Source organism: Tetrao urogallus (assembly GCF_951394365.1).
Source record: "Tetrao urogallus genome assembly, chromosome: 2".
Lineage (NCBI taxonomy): Eukaryota > Metazoa > Chordata > Aves > Galliformes > Phasianidae > Tetrao > Tetrao urogallus.
The window spans coordinates 44,655,744-44,678,313 of NC_136814.1; the positions used below are offsets into that span (position 1 = coordinate 44,655,744).

Here is a 22,570-nt window from a genome sequence, read left to right on the forward strand (position 1 = left end):
GCAACTTTTCCAAGGCAAAGGCCACCTGGGGAATGCAGAGTGGGGCTGATGTTGAAATCAGGATAATATATAGATGAACAAAGTCTGGCAACCTCACAGGATGAGTTTAAGCATACACTATGAGGTTAAATGTCTGGGAAAGAAAAATGGCTATTCACAGATCTTAAACAAAAAGTAATAACATCCACCACTGAACCAAGATGAACTCTTACTCTTAAATTAACAACGAAGAAAAGAAAGAAAAAGAAAAGAAAATCCTAAAGTAAAATTAAACTATCTTTCAGAGCTAACTGAATCTGATAAGATTATTTGGATCTGATAAGAGTGCTTTTCCTGAGATTAAATGGAAGGTGGTCTTCATGCATCAGTACAAGTGTGAATGGCTAAAATTGGCATTGAGACTCTAGTACTGGGAGAAAGAAAAATTCTGCCTGGACAAATAATTTCCTATGCTTTCCAGCAATAGTGTTCTTGTTTATTCTCTAGCAAAGAGAGACCTAACAACTTAAGAACAAAAACATGCCCCACAAAATGGGAGAGAGTGCCTTCACATTTCCCAGCATCCAATACAAATGACTGAATCTGATTTGGTAATATATCCAATTCAAGGTTGTTTGAACATTGTGCCACTCCGTGGCAAAGGGGGATCAGCATGGGAGAATCATTAACTTAATCTACCTGCACTGTTTGTTTGATGCTTCTTCAACCCAGTGCAAGTCGATAAAAACTTTGTGCACTGACAGACAACTTCCAGCGCCCGCCAGGTGGGCCAAAATGGGAATTAGCAAAGCCACTTTGCTCCTTCTTTTCTTGCTCAGCTCAGGTAAGAGTCTTTTCTCTTCTGCTTGTGTGGGTGAGATAGGGGCCAAACACTTGAAAGCTTCATGTTGTGCAAGTGGGTCACCAAATCCACATCACCAATTACATGGACAATGGGCAAGAGTTGCTGGAGAACAAAGTTAGAGTTATAGTGTTTGCTGCAGACACTAGAAAAACATTAGCCTTGGTTTCTGCATGGCTACCCAAATGGCCAGCACTTGCCAATATGCCAAATGGCCAGAAATGGGGACACGTTAAACAAGTAGGCTGCTAAAAAGACACGAGTATCTCTGGTTTCAGCCGGCTTTTTATCCTAAGATCATTGGTTGTTTTTTTTTTTCCCCTCTGTAATTGATAAGTATTATGATATATATTTTGGTTCTTTGTTAAGTATACTACAAGTAGAATCACACACAAAAATAAAGTGAGATGGAGGAAAGTTCCTTCACGTACTGCAGTTTCAATATTTTTCACTGCCACGGTCTTAACAGGAAAGTTTTCATTCTATGTGATAGAGCGCTTCAATCAATGATGTGATTTGTGCCCTATCTTATTTCAGGTATTATCTATAACTACACAGTGTGCAATAAATGCAACTAGAATATACTCCCAAGTATGCCAGTATGTGCCAAAGAGAAAGGAACAATAAAAAACAGTAACATTTTTCTTACGTGAATGGAAAATATGCAATAGGTCACAGAAAAATATATTCGTTGATTTTAGCAACTAGAAATACTATAGACAAGCCCCAACCTAACATTAAATAATATCAAGAATTTGCTAATAATGAACATTCATTTAAATTCTGATTTCTAAGCTATGTTTTTGTAGAACAGCCTCACTCAGATCAAAGAGACCTCTCAATTAATTAGGAATGTATATGAAGGAGGAAAAAAATAGCACTTGGACTTCTGTCTGCAATACTCTGCTTTTGCTTGCAAATCCTTCAATTTGCTGTAAATATTTGCATTTCTGAAAAAGGCAGTAATACATCTTTTTAACAATGAAAAATTCTGCAGACACTGGAAAAAGGGTAGCAAGAAAATGTATCACATTTCTATTCTGATTGCGTGCACCCTATTGCTTTCTTAAAGCATTATATATGGCCATGTAATTATAACAGAAAGTCATGACCCAATCAATATTTTTTAAAATAACACCATAATTACAATTAATAATTACATTTTTATAATAATTAATTATAATTAATAATTGTCAAGATGTCCAAACATGGCAGAATTAATGTTGCAGAGAAGCATAGTTGGAATTCTTGAATTTCTTGAGCGTTGCAACGTATGACTATTTTAAACCCAGTTAGATTTTTCTTTCGCAATTGGCTACATCTTAATGTCATTGTTGGTTTGAAACATCTAGGATAGTAAGCGAGCCTGACACATGAATTTTATTGTATCATTTTCCGCTTTAACTTCATTTTACTTTTAATCATGCTTTCCTTTAATGCATAATGTTAGTCAACCTTTAAAGCCAGTATCTTCAGTAGCACACATGCAGGAAAAAAAAGACATTCAGTAACCTTTCTGAGTTTGCAGTGGTATGAGAGGAAGTTGTTTGTCAGAGCTAGATGGTTTTTAAGGTCTATTCCAACTTAGGTCATTCAATGATTCTAAGTATAGTCTGGCTCTTGGTTCCAATTTATCAGCTATCCATTGTAGACATAAAATGATCATAAAGGACAATCAGAGAGTCACAGGTGTTGCAAGTGATCTCTGGAGATCATCTAGTCCAACCCCCTGCTACAGCAGGTTCCCTAGGTTTGCTAGTCAACTGCAGCCTGAACTAGTACTCAGGTGAAGACATTTAGCTGTACCAAGAGGTACGCGAGTCTGTTCCACACTATAGAAGTTTTGCTCAGAAAAGGGAGAAATAGTTGCCTAAAAGACATTTCCTCAGTTTAAAAAAAATAATTGAAGCCCTGGGAAGTTCCCTACTCAGAGGCTGTAGGCTAGAGCAAAATCAAACTGCCTTCTTTCTGCTGCCACTGGGCAATGGCTCAGAAAAAAAAATGAGTCCAAGAAGATGAAGAAAGACCTTCACTTCAGCATGTTTGCACACAAGAGCAGGAAGCTGAGGTATGCATGATTCACACCCTGTCTGCCTTTAATTCAGCAATCACATAAATCAGAACACAAAACAGCACGCAGAGCAGGGCTAGGATGTGTTGCAAAAACCACGAGTCACTTGCCTGTTTGAGGTTGAAATTGAGGAGAATGGACAAATCCCAAAGCCAAATCAGTTTATAATAAAGTCATAGGCTCGTTGGATAAAGAAACTGCAATAATCACAGGACTCTTGCAACACTCTGACACTGCTGCCAGAAATCATGAAAGTCATGGTTCTGTGATCAGTATTTAAGCATTCAGAAATAACATTGCTGTAAGAGGAGGAAAAAAAAAAAAAAGCACCAAATGAGAGGATTCAAGAGGATTGTACTTCAGCATATTTATTTTTTTCTTTTTTAAATATTTCTTGGTTAACGTAGGCATATTTTTTAACATCGCATATATGTCACATGCAACCGTAGCTCAGGGGCTATATGACTAAGGTTATTTATCAGTTCATTCTCTAGTGTCAGTTCACTGCAATAAAGAAAAACATCTGCTACCTTGATTATTAAGCAGATGTCAAGTCCAGATTAACTGACAATGCCCACAGTGAAAACAACAGTGATAGAGAATGGGCTTCTCACAAGAACATTTGGAAAAAAAAAAAAGCCATCTACAATGTAACTGATAAAACTGAAATGGTTTTCTTTTTTTTGTGGATAGGTATCAGCAATCAACAGTTGTTTCATATATTTCCTGGGTTTCATTCCTCCACTTTCTCCAAACTATGGAAAAAAAAAAAAAAAAAAGTTCTGTCACAGAAAGCACGTCACTTTCTTTTTTTCTTTATTCCCATCACCTTATGCACCAGGTCTGCGACATTTGCAATGCCTTTCAGAATCACCAAAGCACTGTTCAAGTCAAACCCTGCTTGCCCTGGGTTTTTTAGTGACACTACCATTTAACAGACCAGACAAGAAAATATTTCTGTAGCTACTGATTTATTACTGTAATTAAATGATGTGTCGAAGGATTTAATATGAAAATTTGATATTAACTATGTCAGCATTCACATTCTTACCTCTTCCTCTCTTTTTCCTTTTAGTGCAAGGAAGCATACTAGACAGCTATGTGAGGACAGAGGGAGCTTGGCTGCTTAACTCAAAGAAGCAAACTTATAAGACAAGTAGTAAAGAAGAATGTGCAGAGCAATGTGAAACTGAAACTAAATTTTCTTGCAGGTAATTTCTGCTGCTGTTTCTTGTATATGTATTTCAGATGTATATAGATATACAGATCATGGAGAAGTCAACCTTATTTATTGACTGGACATTAGAGGGATTTCTTAGGAATATATGCTTCTGCAGTCTCTTGGAAAAACTACAGAGACATAGAAAGTCAGTGCCTGAGAGACATAGATGAAGACAAGCAGAAGTAGAAAAAATAAGAAAACTATATTGGATTTTCATTGGAAAACAATATCTTTTGATGCACAGTTTGGCACACAGAGAAACAAGGTGACATGGTTTTATCAGGACACTTTTCACAATAAAGACTCATAAGTAATTCTTGAAAATTTAGAACAGCAATAATTACATGCCTATGCCTTACCTATTATCCTGCAGACATGTTAATTATTCTGAATTTTACTAGAATTCAGACTTGTGTATCTTCTATTTACCTTGAGAAAAGGACAGCCATTTAAACCTGTGCCCTATTTCCACCCAAGCACTCCCTCTGCACTTGCATTTAAGACACTGAGGAACAGGAAACATGAACCATTAAGGGTGTTAATCAGTTTATACCACTGGCTGATCACCAGTGGCTGATGCTGTCTAAGAAGAGCCTAATACTCTGAGCTTCAGGCTTCCAAGCCTTCCACATCTAAGCCTCAGAAGCTCCTTGAAATCTCAGCCATAAAGCAGACAACTGGAATGAGAACAGTGACTGCAGTGAGAGGCTGCTCTCTTGTATGAGGCAGGGAGATCACGAGCCCTGGATCTATTGCTTCTGCAGGATACCTTTCTGAACTCAGAATGCTGAGGAACTGCAGGGCTCATTCCAGCACTTGATTCCCTGTCAGGCCTTTATTTAAGGCAGGAATGCACTGGTGCAGACCTGCCTGCTCAATGCTATGTTGCTACTGCTCTTTGTTGAATCAGAAAAGTCAACAACAGAAATTACTTAGCCTACCAAGAGTTTTCCTTAAATACCGCTGTAAAGGTTATGCTACCTGCTCTCATTTTTCAGACTTCCATCCTAGGCCCTTGCTAAAAAGACAGATGAGCTTGCTATCCAATGTGCTTACATTGCCTCAAGTAATGGTGACTTAAGACAGTTATCAAGAAGTAATTTATGATGCTGGCTTGTTGAATTTTATCTGTTCCTTGATAACTGTTGAATACTGTAAAATACCCTGCTTCTTGCACGATCAGTAACATTTTTGCATGTACCCTCTTCAACATATTCTCTGGTGTCTCTGGCACATTATAAATGCTCCTTTTTTAACCCGTGTCATAGTCTCCTCGTATGGCTCACTTTCAACCTAACTTTGAGATGAAGGCTTAAGAGTTAATGTCAGCACTGAAACTGGGAGATGGAACACTTGGGGCGCTGCAAAGCACTGCTGAATCTTAAACCTTGCCAAAGCACAGCACTTTCACAGTGATAACTTAATGCTAGAAACAGTCTTCAGGAAAATAATGCATATATTCATCTACTGTTTCTTACCTTGCTCTCTCCTCTTAATTTTAACAGGGCCTTCTTATTCACCAGTAAAGACCAACAGTGTATAACATTGGCTGAGAACACCAAAACAGCAGTGCTATTCAGAAGAACAAACGCAGTTCTTTATGAAAAAAGAAGTACGTTTACACACTGATATCATTTCACCAAGATATTCTTTTGAGAAAGACTACCATAACACTGTTGTAACTGGGACCACGTCATCACTGGGTCATGCAATGTGATTAGAACAGCCCTTCTCTGATATCTGGTTTCTGCCACATTGCTGGAAATGCAGTTCCAGCTTTTTTTCCCAGATTAGTGCTCCAGCATCTTTCCTGCTCCCTAAATTCTGGGCATCCACAAGGCTCAAAAAACTATTGCTCTGAGAGCACAGATAGTGCTGGGAGTAAAGAAGGTGCTTAAGTGTCCCTAATCTACCTCTCCTTTTAAACCAGCCAGTAACCTATGGCTGCATCTTCTTTGTTTCTGCTGGGAGTAGTAGGAAAAGCTACTTGTACAGACTATGGATCCTGAGATAGGCACTTATCCAGTGGAAAACTGATGAAAACAAGCAAAGATTTTGCATATATCTCTAAACAAGATTTACTTCTTACCCTGGGGGGCAGTCAAATCAGTTTTTTCTTAGTTTCATGCATTGTTAGAATTAGAGTGTTAACCACTTTCCAGTTATAAATGGGTGCTTTTGCTCATATTTGTGTATTTTAAATGATGTTTGCACATTTAATTAATTTCGTGAAGCTTTTTATCCTAATGTTTTTATGATATAAGTAGTTGGTGTGGCAGTACTTTGGATTCCCTTTTTGCATATGTGTTGTTTCCAGTCAGTTTTGCCATGAATGAAGTCTTTTTGAGAAAAGTATATCTGATTTCCTATTCTATTCAGCAAATAGTGAGTCTTTAAGAAATGGCAATTATCCTTTTTTTTTTTTTTTTTTTTTTTTTTTTTTTTTAATATTCATCACTTTATGCTACATGCAGAGAAATGATTGGATTTAAAAGCTACTTTCAACTTCCATAATCACTGAGCTCTTGTTACATAGATGGAAGAAGGAAATTATTTTGCTTTTAATGCAGTGGAAGATTCATTGTATCATTCTCTGACTTAATAACACACGAAGGAGAAAAGATCTCCTTACTGATTATTCAGACACACAAGATAATCCTTTTAATATAACAATACAATAAACCTTTCAACAGAAGTAGTAAAGCTCTCTGTTAAATGACTTTGTGAACATTCCATCTCACCATTTGATGATTTCTAATTTTTTTTCTAATTTTTTTAAACATTAAGACACTTTTAAGAGAATATTTAGAAATTGAAAAGGCACCTTTCTACATCCTTACTCCTCTGTTGACCTGCAAAGCCTTGAAAGATATGCTAGTATTATGCAATTAGCACACACAAGATCTTACGTACTTATTTATTAGCTTTAGCTGAATCACAACTAAGCATCCAAATAAGATTTTGTTCAGACATTATGGAGGATGTAAGGAAAAGAATCTTTCAAAGAAGGATGGGTAAGCACTGAACCACACTAACAAGAAAGGCTATGGAGCACCCACCCTTACAGATACTGATGGACAAAGCTCTTGGAAGCCCCATCCAGCTCAGAACCTGAATAGGGAACTGGACCAATACCTCTGAGTTATAATTTCAACCTAATGTTTTTCACAGTTCTTGTAGATTTTCTTCCTTATATAATCCTTTTCACTTATACAATCTTTCTTACTCGTATAACCCTTGAGAAGATGAAGGATTTTTTCTTCTGACTTTCATGCCAATCAGTACTTCAGTTTTTACTGTTTCACTCCCAGAGCTGCTATCATTTTGGATATAATCTTGGATAACTTTGAGGTCTTAGCTAACACATAAAAGTAGCTGAGAGCAATTGTGCCAAATAGTTGCATAGCCCTTTATTACAGAGTGTTTTAAATAATTATGGTCCCTATAGCAATTGTGCAGATCAATACAATAGGAAAGGCAGTACAAGAGGTGCAACGACAGAAAGACCAACATGATAGAAAGGTGCTATAAATGACAGGAAGAAGATTGCTCACCCATATCAAAAGATTCCAGGTTCACAGGAGAAAGCCCCACCAAGGAGTGGCAGTCAGTCCTTAGATGAAGTCTGAGAGAGGTGCTCTTCCGATCACACAACTGAATTGCCTTCACCTGTGCTCTCAGGGCTGACCAGGTCCTTTCCCCAGGTGCTCAATCAGTGGTGCAGGCTGTGACTCAACAGTTCCCATACATTCTCATTCTAATGACAGTATAATTTTAATATACTGTGACAGAAACAAAGCAAAATGTAGCTTTCACCTAGATGGATCATATCACTGTTCCTAGGAGCTGCTGCATTTCAAAGAAATTCCTATCACATGTCCAACTGTTTTTTGTTTTTGCACTGCTATATTGATGAAACCTGAATTTTTTCACTTTTTTTTTGTTGTTTTTTTTTTGTTTGTTTGTTTGGTTGGTTTGGTTTGGTTTTTTTTTTGAGTGGAAGCAGTTGCTATATGAGACCCAATTGGTCTTTACTATTGTTTTCAAAGAAAAGTATGGCATTTGGTACAAAATTTACAGCTTTCAGAATTATTTTTCCTATGGCATATAGTATAATACAGAAAGTTAAAATTATCTGGGTTATTGAAAAAGCTATAAGAATTAAAACCAGCTTTTGCAATTTGCTCTCTGCATTCCAGTTTGTAAATAGTTAACACAAAGGGACAATGAAACGGTCAAATATTTATACAAACCAGAAAAATCAGAAAAAATCAAAAATTTAACTGATTCAGTTTTTGGGTTTTTTAATGTTAATTTATTGCAAAACTCTTTGAGGGATTCCTGTTAAAGCTTTTAGAGAAAACTTGTCCAAGTATGCTTATCAAAAGGAAGGTAAGACCCATAAATCCAGTTCTAAAATACCCACCAGCACATATATGGATCTATTTTCAGATTCATGTATTCATTCTTTTCATTTTTGTCAAGGTAGATTTGTGTAAGTTGACATTATTCTTGCAGATTTATGTTAATCTTGTGCTCATACATCACCTTTGCTATAAGAGATGCTGAAAAAATCTGATGCATAACTGGGTCTCCAAAAATATCATGTTTGGACATTGCATAAAGACACTGAGACAAACCAGGTCACAACCTAAAAGAGAGATTGCTTTATTTCTGCTAGAAGAAAGGAACTGGTTGATGAACTACACCATGTGCATTAAAAAATGTTGAATGGAGGAGAGAAAAGAGTGCTGAAGTTATTGAAAAAAATGAACTTAGGTTATTGTGTCAATTCAATCCAGAATTTTTAAGAAAAAAAAGCCTACTGACCAGATCAGGGACTAACAAAAATCATTTTTTCATCTGCTAATAAATACAAAAGGTAATAACACTAAGAAAGATTTGGTAATACATTGGTCATTGAGTTTGGATTTGAGGGGGGTTATGAATAGATTTTAACATTTAACTGTTACTGTCTGAGAAGTGAACAAAGTGGATGTGATTCTCAGTTTAGAGATGGTGAACGCAGCTTGAGACTGCTTGAGTTGGCACTATAGGCCAGACTTGAAACAGATACTTATTGTGATGTATTTTTTGATACATTCCCTTTGCAATGAGGGGTCCCACAAAGAGTACTGTTTGGAAAAATAGTGTACTAATCTGTGTTAGGACAAATGCATGTCAGTTTGAAGTTTTGCCAGTTTTCTTTGGCTATGGATGCCTGATATTCCTCACTCACTGTTTTGCATTTTTTTCCTATAGCCTCACTGAGGCTATATTTTTGATATAGAATATGAGACTTTTTGGAAAGTTTTCTTTCACGTTAGGTCTTTTTCACATCATATCTATGCCAACAGTTGCACTATTGCAGCTGCGAAGGCAATGTGATGAATCCTTGGGAAAATAAGATGCTGTGGATAGTCAGGAATACTTCAAACCAGTATTGCTGCTGAACCATATCCTGTCCTACCTTCTCCCCTCCCTTCTCCCTCTGCCTCTTCCTCTTCCCCTTTCCCTTTTCCTTCTCCTTCTTTTCCTTTTCCCTTCATTTTATTTTATTTTGTTTTATTTTATTTTATTTTATTTTATTTCATTTCATTTCATTTTATTTCATTTCATTTCATTTCATTTCATTTTATTCCACGAAGGGACTACTAAGTTTCAAAAACCAAGAGTAGAAAAGCGTGTATAATATGACATTTCAACCATTACAACTTTTCTTTATCTTGCAGAGTCGTTGTTTCAGCATACTATCATGATTTAATTAAATCTCATTCATGACACAATTAACTTTAAAGAAAAAATATTTTTATATGCTAAATTCCAAAGGATATGTGATGATACCAATTAATCAAGCATGTATAATTTCAGTTTATCTTCTAGAATGCAAGGAAGGTAGAGGAAGCGATTACAGAGGAACAGAAACCAAAACTCAGAAGGGTGTGGAATGCCAGAAGTGGGCTGATACTGCACCCCATAAACCTAAGTATGGACTTTACATATGTGCTCATGTTTTTCTGAAATTCTGCTAAACCGTTTGTATGTGCTGAGTAGTCTTATGAGCAATTCATTAAATTCTTAATATAAAATAATTTCTTACACTTCTCCTTCTTTAGTCTGAATTATAAGTGGAGCTGCATAATCAAAGGGACTTTTCAGTCTTGGCACTTGTGTTTAACTTTTTTGATCCTTACGTGAGCAGAATGCTGGAAAGGGAAGCAGTTGGTTCTGTTGAAACAATTTTTCATCAGTCTCAGGACAAGAGTATCTTCTCTTGTCTGAAAAGTATAATATGAAGCCAATGAGACAGACAACATCACTCTATCAGTGAATCTGTAGACAGTAAACAGAACAGTATTTATTGTATTTAAAGAAAAACACTCAATCGGGTTTACTTTGCAACCTGCTATCGACATAGCATAGCATTCTGCTCACAGAGAACTCTCACACTTGAGTGAATGAAAGTACCTGGCTGAATGAAAATTATTGGAAACTGAATCTAGAGTAAATGTTAGTATTAAATACATGACTGGCCATAAAAACAACAAATTTCTTGAAGTCTGCTGCTCTGACACTTCTAACCCTTGACTTACGGTACTCAGTAGCAATTACGAGACTTCTGATGAATGAAATCTTCAAAATGGTCCTCAGAGAGATTTCACTTCTAGAGTCCTCAACTGAACAACTGTGACATTTCCCTTATTCTCTAATCTTTACTTCTGTTCCAGTTACACACCTGAAAAATACCCTGAGGCAGGGCTGGAGGAAAATTACTGCAGAAATCCTGATAATGATGAAAAAGGACCCTGGTGTTACACAACAGATCCTAATACTAGATTTGATTACTGTAACATCCCAGAATGTGAAGGTGAGGATACATACATAATTTGTTTCCCTTGTTTAGAAGATTCAAAGTTCAAAAATGAGTAGTTATACAGATATTTTTATTTTCATTTCAGATTTGTTCCAAACTTGAGGTTAGTTCAGCCTGGAACTTTCCAAAGAGATTTTTTTACACTGACTAGAAATACGTCTACCAAGTCAGCTACACAAGAGCAATTTCCCTAGAGAAAAGAATGACAATGTATTCTCAGATCATAATCCTAGAATTGAACCAAATGATGGTTGCTAGTGCAAAAGTCGATAGGAGCAACAGATTTTCAATTATAGATCAGCAGTTTAAATTCATCTCTTTTAGAAACTATATTCTATAGCATATATATTTTGATAGAATACTATAACCAATTAGTTCAAGTCATCAACAAAAAGAAACTTTGACAAAAATGATTGTCTTTCAGCCTTGTGTTCTGATTAGACTCTTGAACTTCAAGTGAGATGAGTGTGAGTGTTTACAGACAAGTTCCGCATGAAATCTCTGTCTCTTGTCTTCATTCTAAACTTGTTCCTACAGTGGAGTGCATGCACTGCAGTGGAGAAAACTATCATGGAGTAGTTGCAACAACAGCATCTGGGCTTGAGTGCCAACGCTGGGACTCCCAGCAACCTCACTCTCATGGATACCTCCCTGAAAAGTGAGTTGTTTAACACCATGGTAACCCTAGGCCACTTTATCACAGACAGGCTAATTGTCACAGCCAGCCATTAGTGACTTGTTTAAAATCTATTTCTCCTGCTCAGTTTTCCAGAGAAAGATCTGAAGATGAATTATTGTCGTAACCCTGATGGTGAACCTCGGCCCTGGTGTTTCACTACCAACCCGAATAAACGCTGGGAATTTTGTGACATTCCTCGTTGCAGTGAGTTTGACTTCCAGGCTTCTAGACATAAAGACATGAAGACATCTTTTATTCAGAGTAGTGCAAAGAACTAGAACAGGTAGATTAAGCCTCCAAAATAAAAGAAAGAATACAAGATTTTGACTTTTATCTCATAGGAAGGAAGGAAAGGAAGGAAAAGAAGGAAAGGAAGGAAAGGAAAGAAATGAAGGAGAGGAAGGAATGGAAGGAAAGGAAGGAAAGGAAGGAAAGGAAGGAAAGGAATAACCCTGAAATGAGCCTCTAATGGCTCTTTTGAGACTAGAATTGTCTGTCATCGGTATTTCTAATGTTTTTTTTTCCTGGAGCACATCTCTCTTCCTCCATGTGTTTCTCCAGAACAATATTTTTCAGTGATTCTGGTACTCCTTCTGTATTCCCCTTTTGATGACATTTTCATTCATTCTGAAAAAAATTTTGTTGTTTTTAGGGGGATTTTTGCTCTTCCAGTTCAATTTCCTTCTCCTTTGAGGGCCTGTTCTTGCCACAATACTTTTCCCCTGGGTCTTCTCACCAGACCTCATCCTTGCTGTCCCTAACTCTCACTAGGTTGTGTACACATCTTTTGGTTTGCACCTAAACCTGTATCTATCACTGACATGCCTGCCACATTCACCCCAGTTTTCTTCACAAGTGTTGTTTGCTCACTTTTTAGCTGTGATCTGATGGGGCTGCTAGTACTGGTTGTGCTGTTTCTGGCTGCTGTAAAGGGGCAGATACAAACTCCCTTCTGGGAGTCTGAAAGTTAAAATGGAAAAGAGAACAGAAGTTTTCTCCACGTTTTGGGCTTTCCAAACATTTTGATCTATAAACCTTACCTGTAAGCTAAAATTCCTACCTCACTCTAAAGCTCTTAAGTGCTTTGATGCCTTTGTTGTTGTTGTTTTTCTTATATTTTTAGAAGGCCACATATAATTTCAGTTCCTCTTTCTGCAACAGCAACACCCCCACCTGTATCTGCACCAGGGCGTCAGTGCTTGTCAGGAAGAGGAGAAGACTATCGAGGCAAGATATCTGTTACTGAATCAGGGAATACCTGCCAGCACTGGAGTGCTCAGTTTCCTCACAGACATGCTCGCACTCCTGAAAACTATCCCTGCAAGTAAGTGTAACCTCTCCTCTATTCAGTATCCATGAGAAGTACCAAGGCGCAGAATCACTTCATTTTTCTTCAGCTGTTGTGCAAAGTCCCTGTGTTACACCAGAGTTCGTTACCTGTGGGATTGCATTTTTTCAGTTGATTTTTCACACGTTTATCCTCTTTTTATTCACTTTGTTTTTCTTAGGTATGAGCGTCTCCTCTTTTGACTTTCATGCTCTGCTTAGTTACCTTTTTCCCTCTTCAGTTCATCCTTCTGTATCGTTGCTCAGGTGAAGCAAAGTAGAATGAGAAAATTATTACTATGATATTTGCCTGTGGCTGGATTATTTTACCTTGTGTTTCTGCTTTCCTGCTCTCTGCCTCAAAGTACTGCATGAAGTCGTATGTCCATCTAGCAGACATCTAATTTAGCACATCCAAAACACAGGTGCATTGCAATTATTCATCTAGTAAATGAACCAGTAAATGACAGCAGCAGTTACTCACCTGTAAATGCAACAGTGAACTAGGAAGCAAGACACATTCCCTCCTTGTTCGTAACCATTATCAGGTTTCCATGAGAGGCTTTTCTCAGACAACTTCTCTGTTTCAGGAATTTAGAGGAAAACTATTGTAGAAACCCTGATGGTGAGAAGATGCCATGGTGTTACACCACAAATGCAACTGCTCGATGGGAATATTGCACCATCCCTTCCTGTGATGGGAAAGAGCCAGACAACCCTGGTAAGAACAACAGGAGATATCTGCAGTATGGAAGTGCTGTGTCATTGTGTTTGGTTGCAAGAAACTTGAGGTGACTGCTCAGTTGTATTATTGCTCTGCCACTCTGTGTAATGCTAACAGGTTTCTACTATTCACTACAGCTGTTGATCAGCCTGAGCAAGCTCAAGTAACTGAGGAGTGCTACCAAGGCAATGGTGTGAGTTATCGTGGTACAGCTTCTTTCACTATCACAGGGAAGAAATGTCAAGCCTGGAACTCAATGTCACCACATCGTCACAATAAAACTTCAGAACACTTCCCAAATGCGTATGTGCATTTCTTATTTCTGTATTTCATTCAAGAATGATCACTCATGAACTCATTTTTATTTGCAGCACCTTTACACAACAATGATTTGAAGTTGGGAAGGGGATATACTTGTTAAAAGTCCCTTTTTTTCCTTTCTTTTTCTAAATCTGGAAGTATTTCAATTAATCCCATCTTGAAATGAACCCCACTTATCACTATTATGCTTTAGAATGCCAATTAATTGTGTTTCTACATTACTTTTAAAGAAATTAAGAGTTTTCATAAACTTTCTCTTATACTGAGATGAACTGTTTCTGTACATGAGATTCTTCACAATTTTAAGTCTTAGGCTCCCAGCCTGCCATTCAGTAGAGCTTTGTAGAGAAGATGAGTCATTTTCTTATTCTAATTTTTGTTATTTATTTATTCAAAAAACCTGTTAAATTTTTTTTTGAAAAATTAAAAGGGTTTGATATATACTAAAATGTGCATTTACTTATCAGGATTTGTAAACAGCATTAATACTATATGCCTTAAACAGCGAATAATACCTTTCAAAATTAAATTTTCTGTAAATGTTCCTTGATTTCTTTACACTGAAAATAGGATTTCTGTCAGACATTGTACATTATCCTTGTACCAGTCCTGCTTTCTAAAATGTTCTTTCAAGTTTTTCTCAAGCCTGTGGCACAGATAGGCATACAATATGTTTGCATTTGTAGGGACCTGAGGCAGAACTATTGCAGAAACCCAGATGCTGATAGCCGCCCATGGTGCTACACCACTGACCCGAGTGTGAGATGGGAGTATTGCAACCTGAAGAGATGTAATGACAATGTACAGATGACCCTACCAAAACCTCCTCAGACAACTCTGGAACCAAATCCTGGTGAGAAGACGTTGTGCTTTCCCCAGGAACACTTGTAACAAGAAAGATGTTTTATACGTAAAAATCATAGAATTTAATGATGAAAGACAGAATCCTAAACAATCTCAGAATTTAACATAATACCTTATCCACTCTCGTAATTTTCTGAACTTTCCTATAGAACATTATACAATAGTTTCTGTATTTGATTTTAGATTAATATAGGATTTTTTTTTTAATCTATTACATCTGGCAATACTGGAAGCACAAGGAAAAAAAATGACTGATAGTAACCACACTCTGGTGGGAGTGCTATTAACAATGACAGCAAATATAGAAGCGAATGCATTTTGCTGGCAAATGTTCTGAAAATGTCTTTTCACATGCCATGCATTCACATTTTCTGAGTTCCATTTACCACCAGAGGACAGCTGGCTTTTTGAATTCAGTTCAGATGCAACTTCATTGTCTAGTAGATGTTTAGAATGCTGCAGCTTTCATTTTTTGTTCTGTCACTTTCTTCAGTCTGATAATTAATAGTTTTGCCTGAATGTGCATTACAACCTATTTACATATTGAAAAACATGATGGGTAGACATTAATGTCCATAAAGAAAAGATTTTATGACTGCATGGTCTTTGTGGTCCTGGCTCTTGAAGTCAAAAAGTGTCAAGTGAATCTAAGCTTCTTTGACCTAAGTCTATAATAGTAATGAAGAAAATTTTGCAAATGCAAGCAAATCAAAATGTGATTGCTAGTTATCATTGATACTACGTTGTCCTTCTTTCCTTCTTTCTTATATAATGTATATACATTAAGGAAGATACGTAAGTTCAAATAGCATTTCCTCAAATTTATTTCTGCTTCACCATCATTAAGTGTTGGCATGACCCAATTGCTGACAGCTAACAATTTTTTTCTTTTCCTCATTCTTCACAGATTGCATTCATTCAAATGGTATAGATTATCGTGGCACAGTAGCAAGAACTGCAAGGGGCCGGACTTGTCAAGAGTGGAGTTCTCAGACACCACATAAACATGACTACTTCACTCCAAGGACTCACCCAAAATCAGGCCTGGAAAAAAATGTAAGCTGTTATTCATTTAATACTTCCTGTCATTGAGTTTTCCTGTCTTTTTTTTGTGGTTATAATTCAGAGTAGGGAAGCTAATTAGAAAAATATCTGTCGTTTAGTTCTGGGCAGGACAGAGAGGATGAAGATGCTCTGAAAGATCAGAATTGTGCTAAGCCTGTAGAAGTGAGATCCTGCTGCAGAGCCAAGTGGTCTTGCTTGCTATATAGGGTGATCAGTGAACACACAGGCAAATGGTGGGACTCACTTTCAGATGACAGTGACTAAACTCACATTCCTCCATATGAGTGCATGCAATTGTGTGATGTGTCTGCTCTGAATGAAGATCAGACAGCATGGCCAGGGAACCCTAAACAGAAATTCAGCTAACTAGGCACCCTGCGTGAAGATGAAGACTGCATTCCTGTCCTGGGACTCGTAGACATCACCAAGTTGTGCAAGAGCAGCTTATACAATTCCTGCTTGCCTTACAGTCATCAAACAGGGTGGATGTGAAAAGACCTGAGAGCTGATGTTATAGCTCCTACCAACTGCAGTGGGGGTGGAAATAGGCACTGTAGTCCTCCAGAAATCACCATTCTAGGACAAAATCAATAAGTTTTTTGTCCTCTTGCTAATAGCTAATATCTTCATTATTCTTTACAGTATTGCAGGAACCCTGATGGAGATGTGAATGGACCTTGGTGCTACACAACTGACCCAAGAAAAGCCTGGGAGTACTGTGACATTCCCAAGTGCCGTAATTATTTCTTTTAAGACTAGCATCTCCCTTTCTTATCACCTTTTATGACTACTGGACAACACTGAGTGATTAATCTGAAAGACTACTCTAAGACAGTGCAGTAGCTTTAGATAGGAAATTAAGGCTGTGGTAAAGTAATGCTCAACACCAGGGCCTGAATTCTTAAGACCAATGGTTATTGCTTGGAATCCTCAAACACTTCAGTGGATTTACCTGGATTCCACAGAAGCTCATGGAGGTTTTGCCAGATATTTCAAAGTAGGGCTGGTCCTGAAGAAATTACCCTGCTTGGTCATGTGGCACAGCTGATTGGAAAACATGCTTCTATGTTTATATACCTCTGATCAGAATCCAAATATAGAACAAACAAGAATAAGAAAGCTATTTTATAGTACATACAAACCAGAATTGTAAAAATACTACTGTGTGGAAAGTCTTGGGCTGGGACTCTTAAGGGAAAATAGCATTTACACAAAATCACTGACTTCATCTTGAAATTCCAATTTCTTTTTAGAATAACTTTCCAGTCTGCTTAGTTAAAGAGCAGAGGAAACATGGCTTTTGCTTTTAGCTTCGGTAGTTAGTTACTTTTGCTGACAACAAATCTAAATGCATTCTTGTTAGGTCATCTTTCCATGGCTAACCAAAATCTACCCTTCTGGAATAGTGCAGAGTCATCTGAAATGCTTAAAAGAGCATGGGATAAGAGCAGACAAAGTGTTGTTCCACAGAGACAGTGACTGAATTTCATGTGCTTTATCACTATATTTAGTTTGAATACAGTTGGCAGTGCAACTTCTGCACTTCTGTCATCTGTAAGAATTTAAACACGTTGGGAGGATTTAATTCTGTTGCCTTCTTGTTCCATTCCTTTTTCTTTTTTCTACCTCATTGTACTTCTATTCAATTGTAATTTGCTGAGAACCAGGAAGATGTGCAAAAAAAAAAAAAAAAAAAAAAAAATTACCAGGCATTTTAAATGTCCCAGAAGAAGACAAATCTAACAAAACATAGATGATGTATAGTGTATAATTTACTAGAACCCATGAGCTGAATAGAAAAATGTAAGAGTTTAACCTTTTAGTTTTCTGAGTGCATAGAGAATGTATAGCAAATACTCTAAAGTTCCTCATCTTGATTCTTTTTTCTTATTCTGTAGCTCCCACTCAGTATGAATGTGGAAAAGCCAAGACCAGACCAAAGCTATGTGCTCAAAGGATTGTTGCTGGCTGTATTTCACATCCACACTCCTGGCCCTGGCAAATCAGTCTCCGGACAAGGTATAGCCACTCCCCATTGCATGAGGCTTTACAATCAAGAAAGCTTAGCATCTCGCAGAATGCTGTATGTATGTGGTTATAACGCTCTAAAGATAACTGACTTATGTATTTAAAAATAGTAGAAGGGTAAATGCCTCTAAGTAGTAAAATACTGATCAAGGAAAAAAAAAAAACTAGTTATTTTTGTTATAAAAGGAATTGGAAGGATTACCTGATGAACTACAGCGATCTACAGCTGCTTTCACCACCTTAAACCCATGTTTTTTTTTCATGCCTGTCTGCTCTATTACAGTTATGGCTTGCATTTCTGTGGGGGAACACTGATAGACCCACAGTGGGTTCTTACTGCTACTCACTGCTTAGAAAAGTAAGTATTTGTCACAGACTGCAACAGCATTTTCTTACACGAGATAGAAAATAACAGGAGAAATAAAACCGGCCCAATAATCAACCTGAGTTGTCTCTTGACTCAGTTTGCACAGTCAAGAATTGAGCCAAAACTATTCATCATTCATTAAAGCAGTTCTGACTGAAAACCAAAGAGTGCTGAGTAGAACTATCACCAGCTAATGCACATAGCAAGCTTTGATTTCACATGCCATGATAAGGAATTACAAAAACAAGCTTACTCCAAAGCTGGCTTTCTTTTCTGATTTTGAAGAAGTAGGTGCCCAACATTATCATAAGTGGCCTATGTCCTGGACATGTGTTAATGTGCTCACTGTGTGCAATCATTTTCAATAGGTCATCACGGCCATCTTCGTATAAAGTATACCTTGGATTACACGAAGAAAGAGCATTAGAAACATCAGTGCAGAAAAGAGATGTTGAGAAACTGTTCAAGGAGCCTCACAGGGCGGACATTGCTCTACTAAAACTGAGGAGGTATCCTTTCACCTGAAGCATTCTGACAGGAAAATTTTGGTTTGCCTGCTTTTTAACTAAGCAGTGGTTGTTTGCTGGTGCTATGGAAGTGTGTGTTTATATGCATACTGTGACTCTCTCTTCCCTTTCTGCAGAAACTCTAGTGGAAGCTAGGGCGATTCATTTGCAGGGCTTTAGAAAGGGAAAATGCTGCTTTGGAGAGGGAGGAGGGCTAGATGGTGACCTATGCTAGCAGTGCACTCAGAGCCAGCTGCTGTGAAGTATGGTGGAGGCAGCAGAGCAGGAGGAGGTTGTGCCTAAAAAAGCTTTCACTCCGTAACTTTCCCTATACATTTCAATCTTGGTAATGTAGCGAGATTGAAAGCTACAGTGGCAGCATACTGTGACCCCATACTTTCTCCATGATAGAGTTGGGAGAGTTCTTCCAGCAGGTTGTCCTGCACTAGCAGGCAAGCAGTACACATTTTTGATGCAATATCCAGGTTAGCACTTCTTCCATCTGTTTCCATTGGTCTGAAACTCCAACATGCTATGCAATTGATAGGAATACATCTATATAGCCACAAGCAGATATGAACACCTGCTTGTGCTTTTCTTTCTCTGGCTGCAATGAAAATCCAAAACACAGCACAATTAAAGTGGCTTATTAATTGAACCTATCTAAGAATCTGCATACAGAAGTAAGTCAGACTGACTGAGGTTCTGCTTTACGCTAAGAGTATCCAGTTTGAAAGTAACCTATAAATAATGAGACTGGGTGCAGGCAGAGTAAGGTAGGCTTTGTTGTCTATGCTTTAACCATATGTGAACACTTTCTTTTGGATTTACTTTAGTATTTTTAATATTATTTCCTTTTAAACCATTCTCCATTTCAGATCTTTTCCTTTTGTGTACCGTGTTCTGTGGGATTAGAACCTAAAATATAAGTGGTTTTGAATTTCAGAAAAAAAAGCATTACCTGAAGCTCAGAATTTCAAGGAAAAAAAGGCTGACTGTATAAAATCCTCTTAGAAATATTAAGGTGGTATCATGGATAAGTGATATAATGACTGACCTTGTGTGAGTCTTTTGTTTGTTTCTTTCAGCCCAGCAATCATCACTGATCAGGTAATCCCTGTTTGCTTGCCGAAAGAAAATGCTGTGTTAGGAGGAAGAGAGGAGTGCTATGTTACAGGCTGGGGAGATACAAAAGGTGAGACAGAATTAACACTCCGTTTTTGGATATAAATATATACCGCTCCAAAGTATACTCACTCTATGCCACAAACACCCCCCAAAAAACTTGCATGCATGCATTTTTCATCTAGTTTGTAAGGTGCTGCCTTTCTTTCTAACACTTCCTTCTGATTTAGATTCTTTAAAACCTCTCAGAGTGACAGGCACTGGAACACGCAAAACCAATACAAAAAGAGAGGAATCAGACCTAAGCACATACTTGCTTTTATTTCTCAGTCCACTCTGCTTTTCCCCCGAGTAGGCTTTTACACAGTCAGAAGGAAATTTTTTCCAGACTTACACAATTTTCTTAATACGTGATGTGAGTTTACTCGTTTTCTCAAATGATTTTTCTCACAATCAGACTGGTTCAGAAGATCTCATTTGAATATGAAAGTGCTCCCATCTTCAAACCTCCCACTTTGTCTTGGCTGAGAAGAGCATCATAACTTTTCCGCCTCCTTGCTTCTGTCCATCGTGACATTTTCAACTGCCTATTTCCTTCCTCCTTTCTTACATAGAGAGGTATTCTCAGACCCAGAGAAATAAAATGGTTTGGGAATGACTCCCACAACTCCCACATACAGTATGGGTACTGGACCCATATCTATTCAGTGCGAGAACAGTAAGGGCAATCAATGCATTGTGTGTTTTGATGGGTGCTAAAAGGTGATAAGCACTGTGATAATACTGATAATGCTTACTGAGTATGCATAGAAAGTATGTTTGTTTACTGCTTATTCCTATCCTGACATTTATTTTATGAAGATGCTAATTTATCTTTGTAATTTAACACACTGGGTTTTTTATTATAATTTACTTTGTTTACTTGCAAAGGAACTCCTGGTGAAGGCTACTTAAAGGAAACTGGCTTCCCTGTAATTGAGAATAAAATATGCAACCGCCCTGAATTTTTGAATGGGAGAGTCAAAAAACATGAGCTCTGTGCTGGAAATATTCATGGAGGCACAGATACCTGCCAGGTAAGAAAGGGCTGTGAGCATCAGCATTGGTTATAAGAGCATGCATTAGAAAACAGCATGCATTAGAAAACTCCTCTCTGGCCAAAGCTCTAGTGCTTTCTGGTAACATATGATCTCTCATTCAAGAGGCAGTTTCATTTCTGTGCCTCTTGGGAGAACACCACTCTTCACATCTTGAGCTCTCATTTTGCTTTTTCTCACTCTATTTAGGGAGACAGTGGAGGACCTCTAGTTTGTCTGGACCAAGATAGATTTGTCCAACACGGAGTCACCTCTTGGGGCCTTGGCTGTGCTCAACCCATGAAACCCGGAGTTTATGTTCGAGTTTCTAATTATATTCCTTGGATTAAGAGCGTAATGGAAAACAACTGATCCTGGGTATGGACTGCCCTCTCCTGGAAAGCAGTATGCACATTAGAAATACCAGATTACAAGTGCAATATTAAAGCTACAATCATTCCTAAAAAGCAAAATAAATATGATCATCCATTTAAAATTGCTTTAAGGTAATGTTTATTGCCATAAAACCCATCTGACTGCATCACCCTCTTTCTATACATTCCATGGTTTGCTATGTTTGACAATAGACCAACACACCTTTGAAATACTTGTCAAAAATTCCAACATCAGCTGTAACTGAATATCTGCATTTCAATCGTGAGACTCTACAATGACTTTTTATTCTAAGTTTAAGATGTTATGTCTCCAACAGATGAAGAAAGGAGAATATTTGTCATTTTCTATGAGCTGTTTGATCTTTTCACCAATCCAATGATTAAAAAAAAAAAAAAAAAAAAAACACTGTATACATCTGTTATGCCTATGGTGTTTTATTAGATATATCTGACTACATTAAGTACGTGGGATGAAAAAATAAACACATTTGGCTTGTATTTTTTTTTTTATTGACATGGAAATTTGTGTCAGCAGGAGTACAAATGTTGCATAAAACAGTGAATAAAAAATACCTTTATCTAAAAGTTAGTTCATAGTGAAGACAGAGAAATAACTGATGTCAGTCATTACAGTGAGTAATGACGATGCATGTAGTGTATTATAAACTTCTGTCATCCTCAGGACCAGTCTTGTTTCACTATATAACTTGTCTTACCACTGCATACAGCTTTTTCTTCTCTAAATGAAGAGGAAATACATATGCCTGTGCTTACAGGAAATTAAATCTGTGCCCATAAGACCAACATCTCATACAATACAGCTGTGCATTTGTGATGCTACAATGGCAAATTTCCTCATGAAGTTTGAAAGAGATTTAAAAAAAAACAGAAGAGACCCTGTATAGTCAATGAATATAAAGATGTTATAACTATGAAATAAACTAGAGAGTTTGGCAAAGTAGAATATAATAACAAAAAGAGAATAGATAGAAAGCTTACCCGCATCCTAGGCTTGCTGAGAAACTCAAAGAAGGGATCTTCAGATGAGATCCTTCCCCACTGGTAGTCAGCTTTTAAATTGGTCTA

At 37.4% G+C, this 22,570-nt stretch overlaps 1 protein-coding gene across 1 annotated transcript; it reads left to right on the plus strand.

Annotated features, from left to right (window-relative positions):
* Positions 1-774: 774 nt before the first annotated feature.
* Positions 775-21,461, plus strand: LOC306958540 (plasminogen-like; the record flags this gene model as incomplete). The annotated part of the gene is made up of 19 exons (XM_079550083.1): positions 775-823; positions 3,988-4,123; positions 5,640-5,746; positions 10,006-10,120; positions 10,863-11,002; positions 11,546-11,666; positions 11,773-11,891; positions 12,849-13,011; positions 13,604-13,734; positions 13,875-14,040; positions 14,745-14,911; positions 15,830-15,978; positions 16,630-16,723; positions 17,886-18,006; positions 18,299-18,373; positions 18,751-18,891; positions 19,977-20,083; positions 20,944-21,089; positions 21,300-21,461. 19 exons carry the CDS (start codon positions 775-777, stop codon positions 21,459-21,461), a joined length of 2,409 nt encoding a protein of 802 aa, XP_079406209.1.
* Between the last annotated feature and the right edge of the window lie 1,109 nt (positions 21,462-22,570).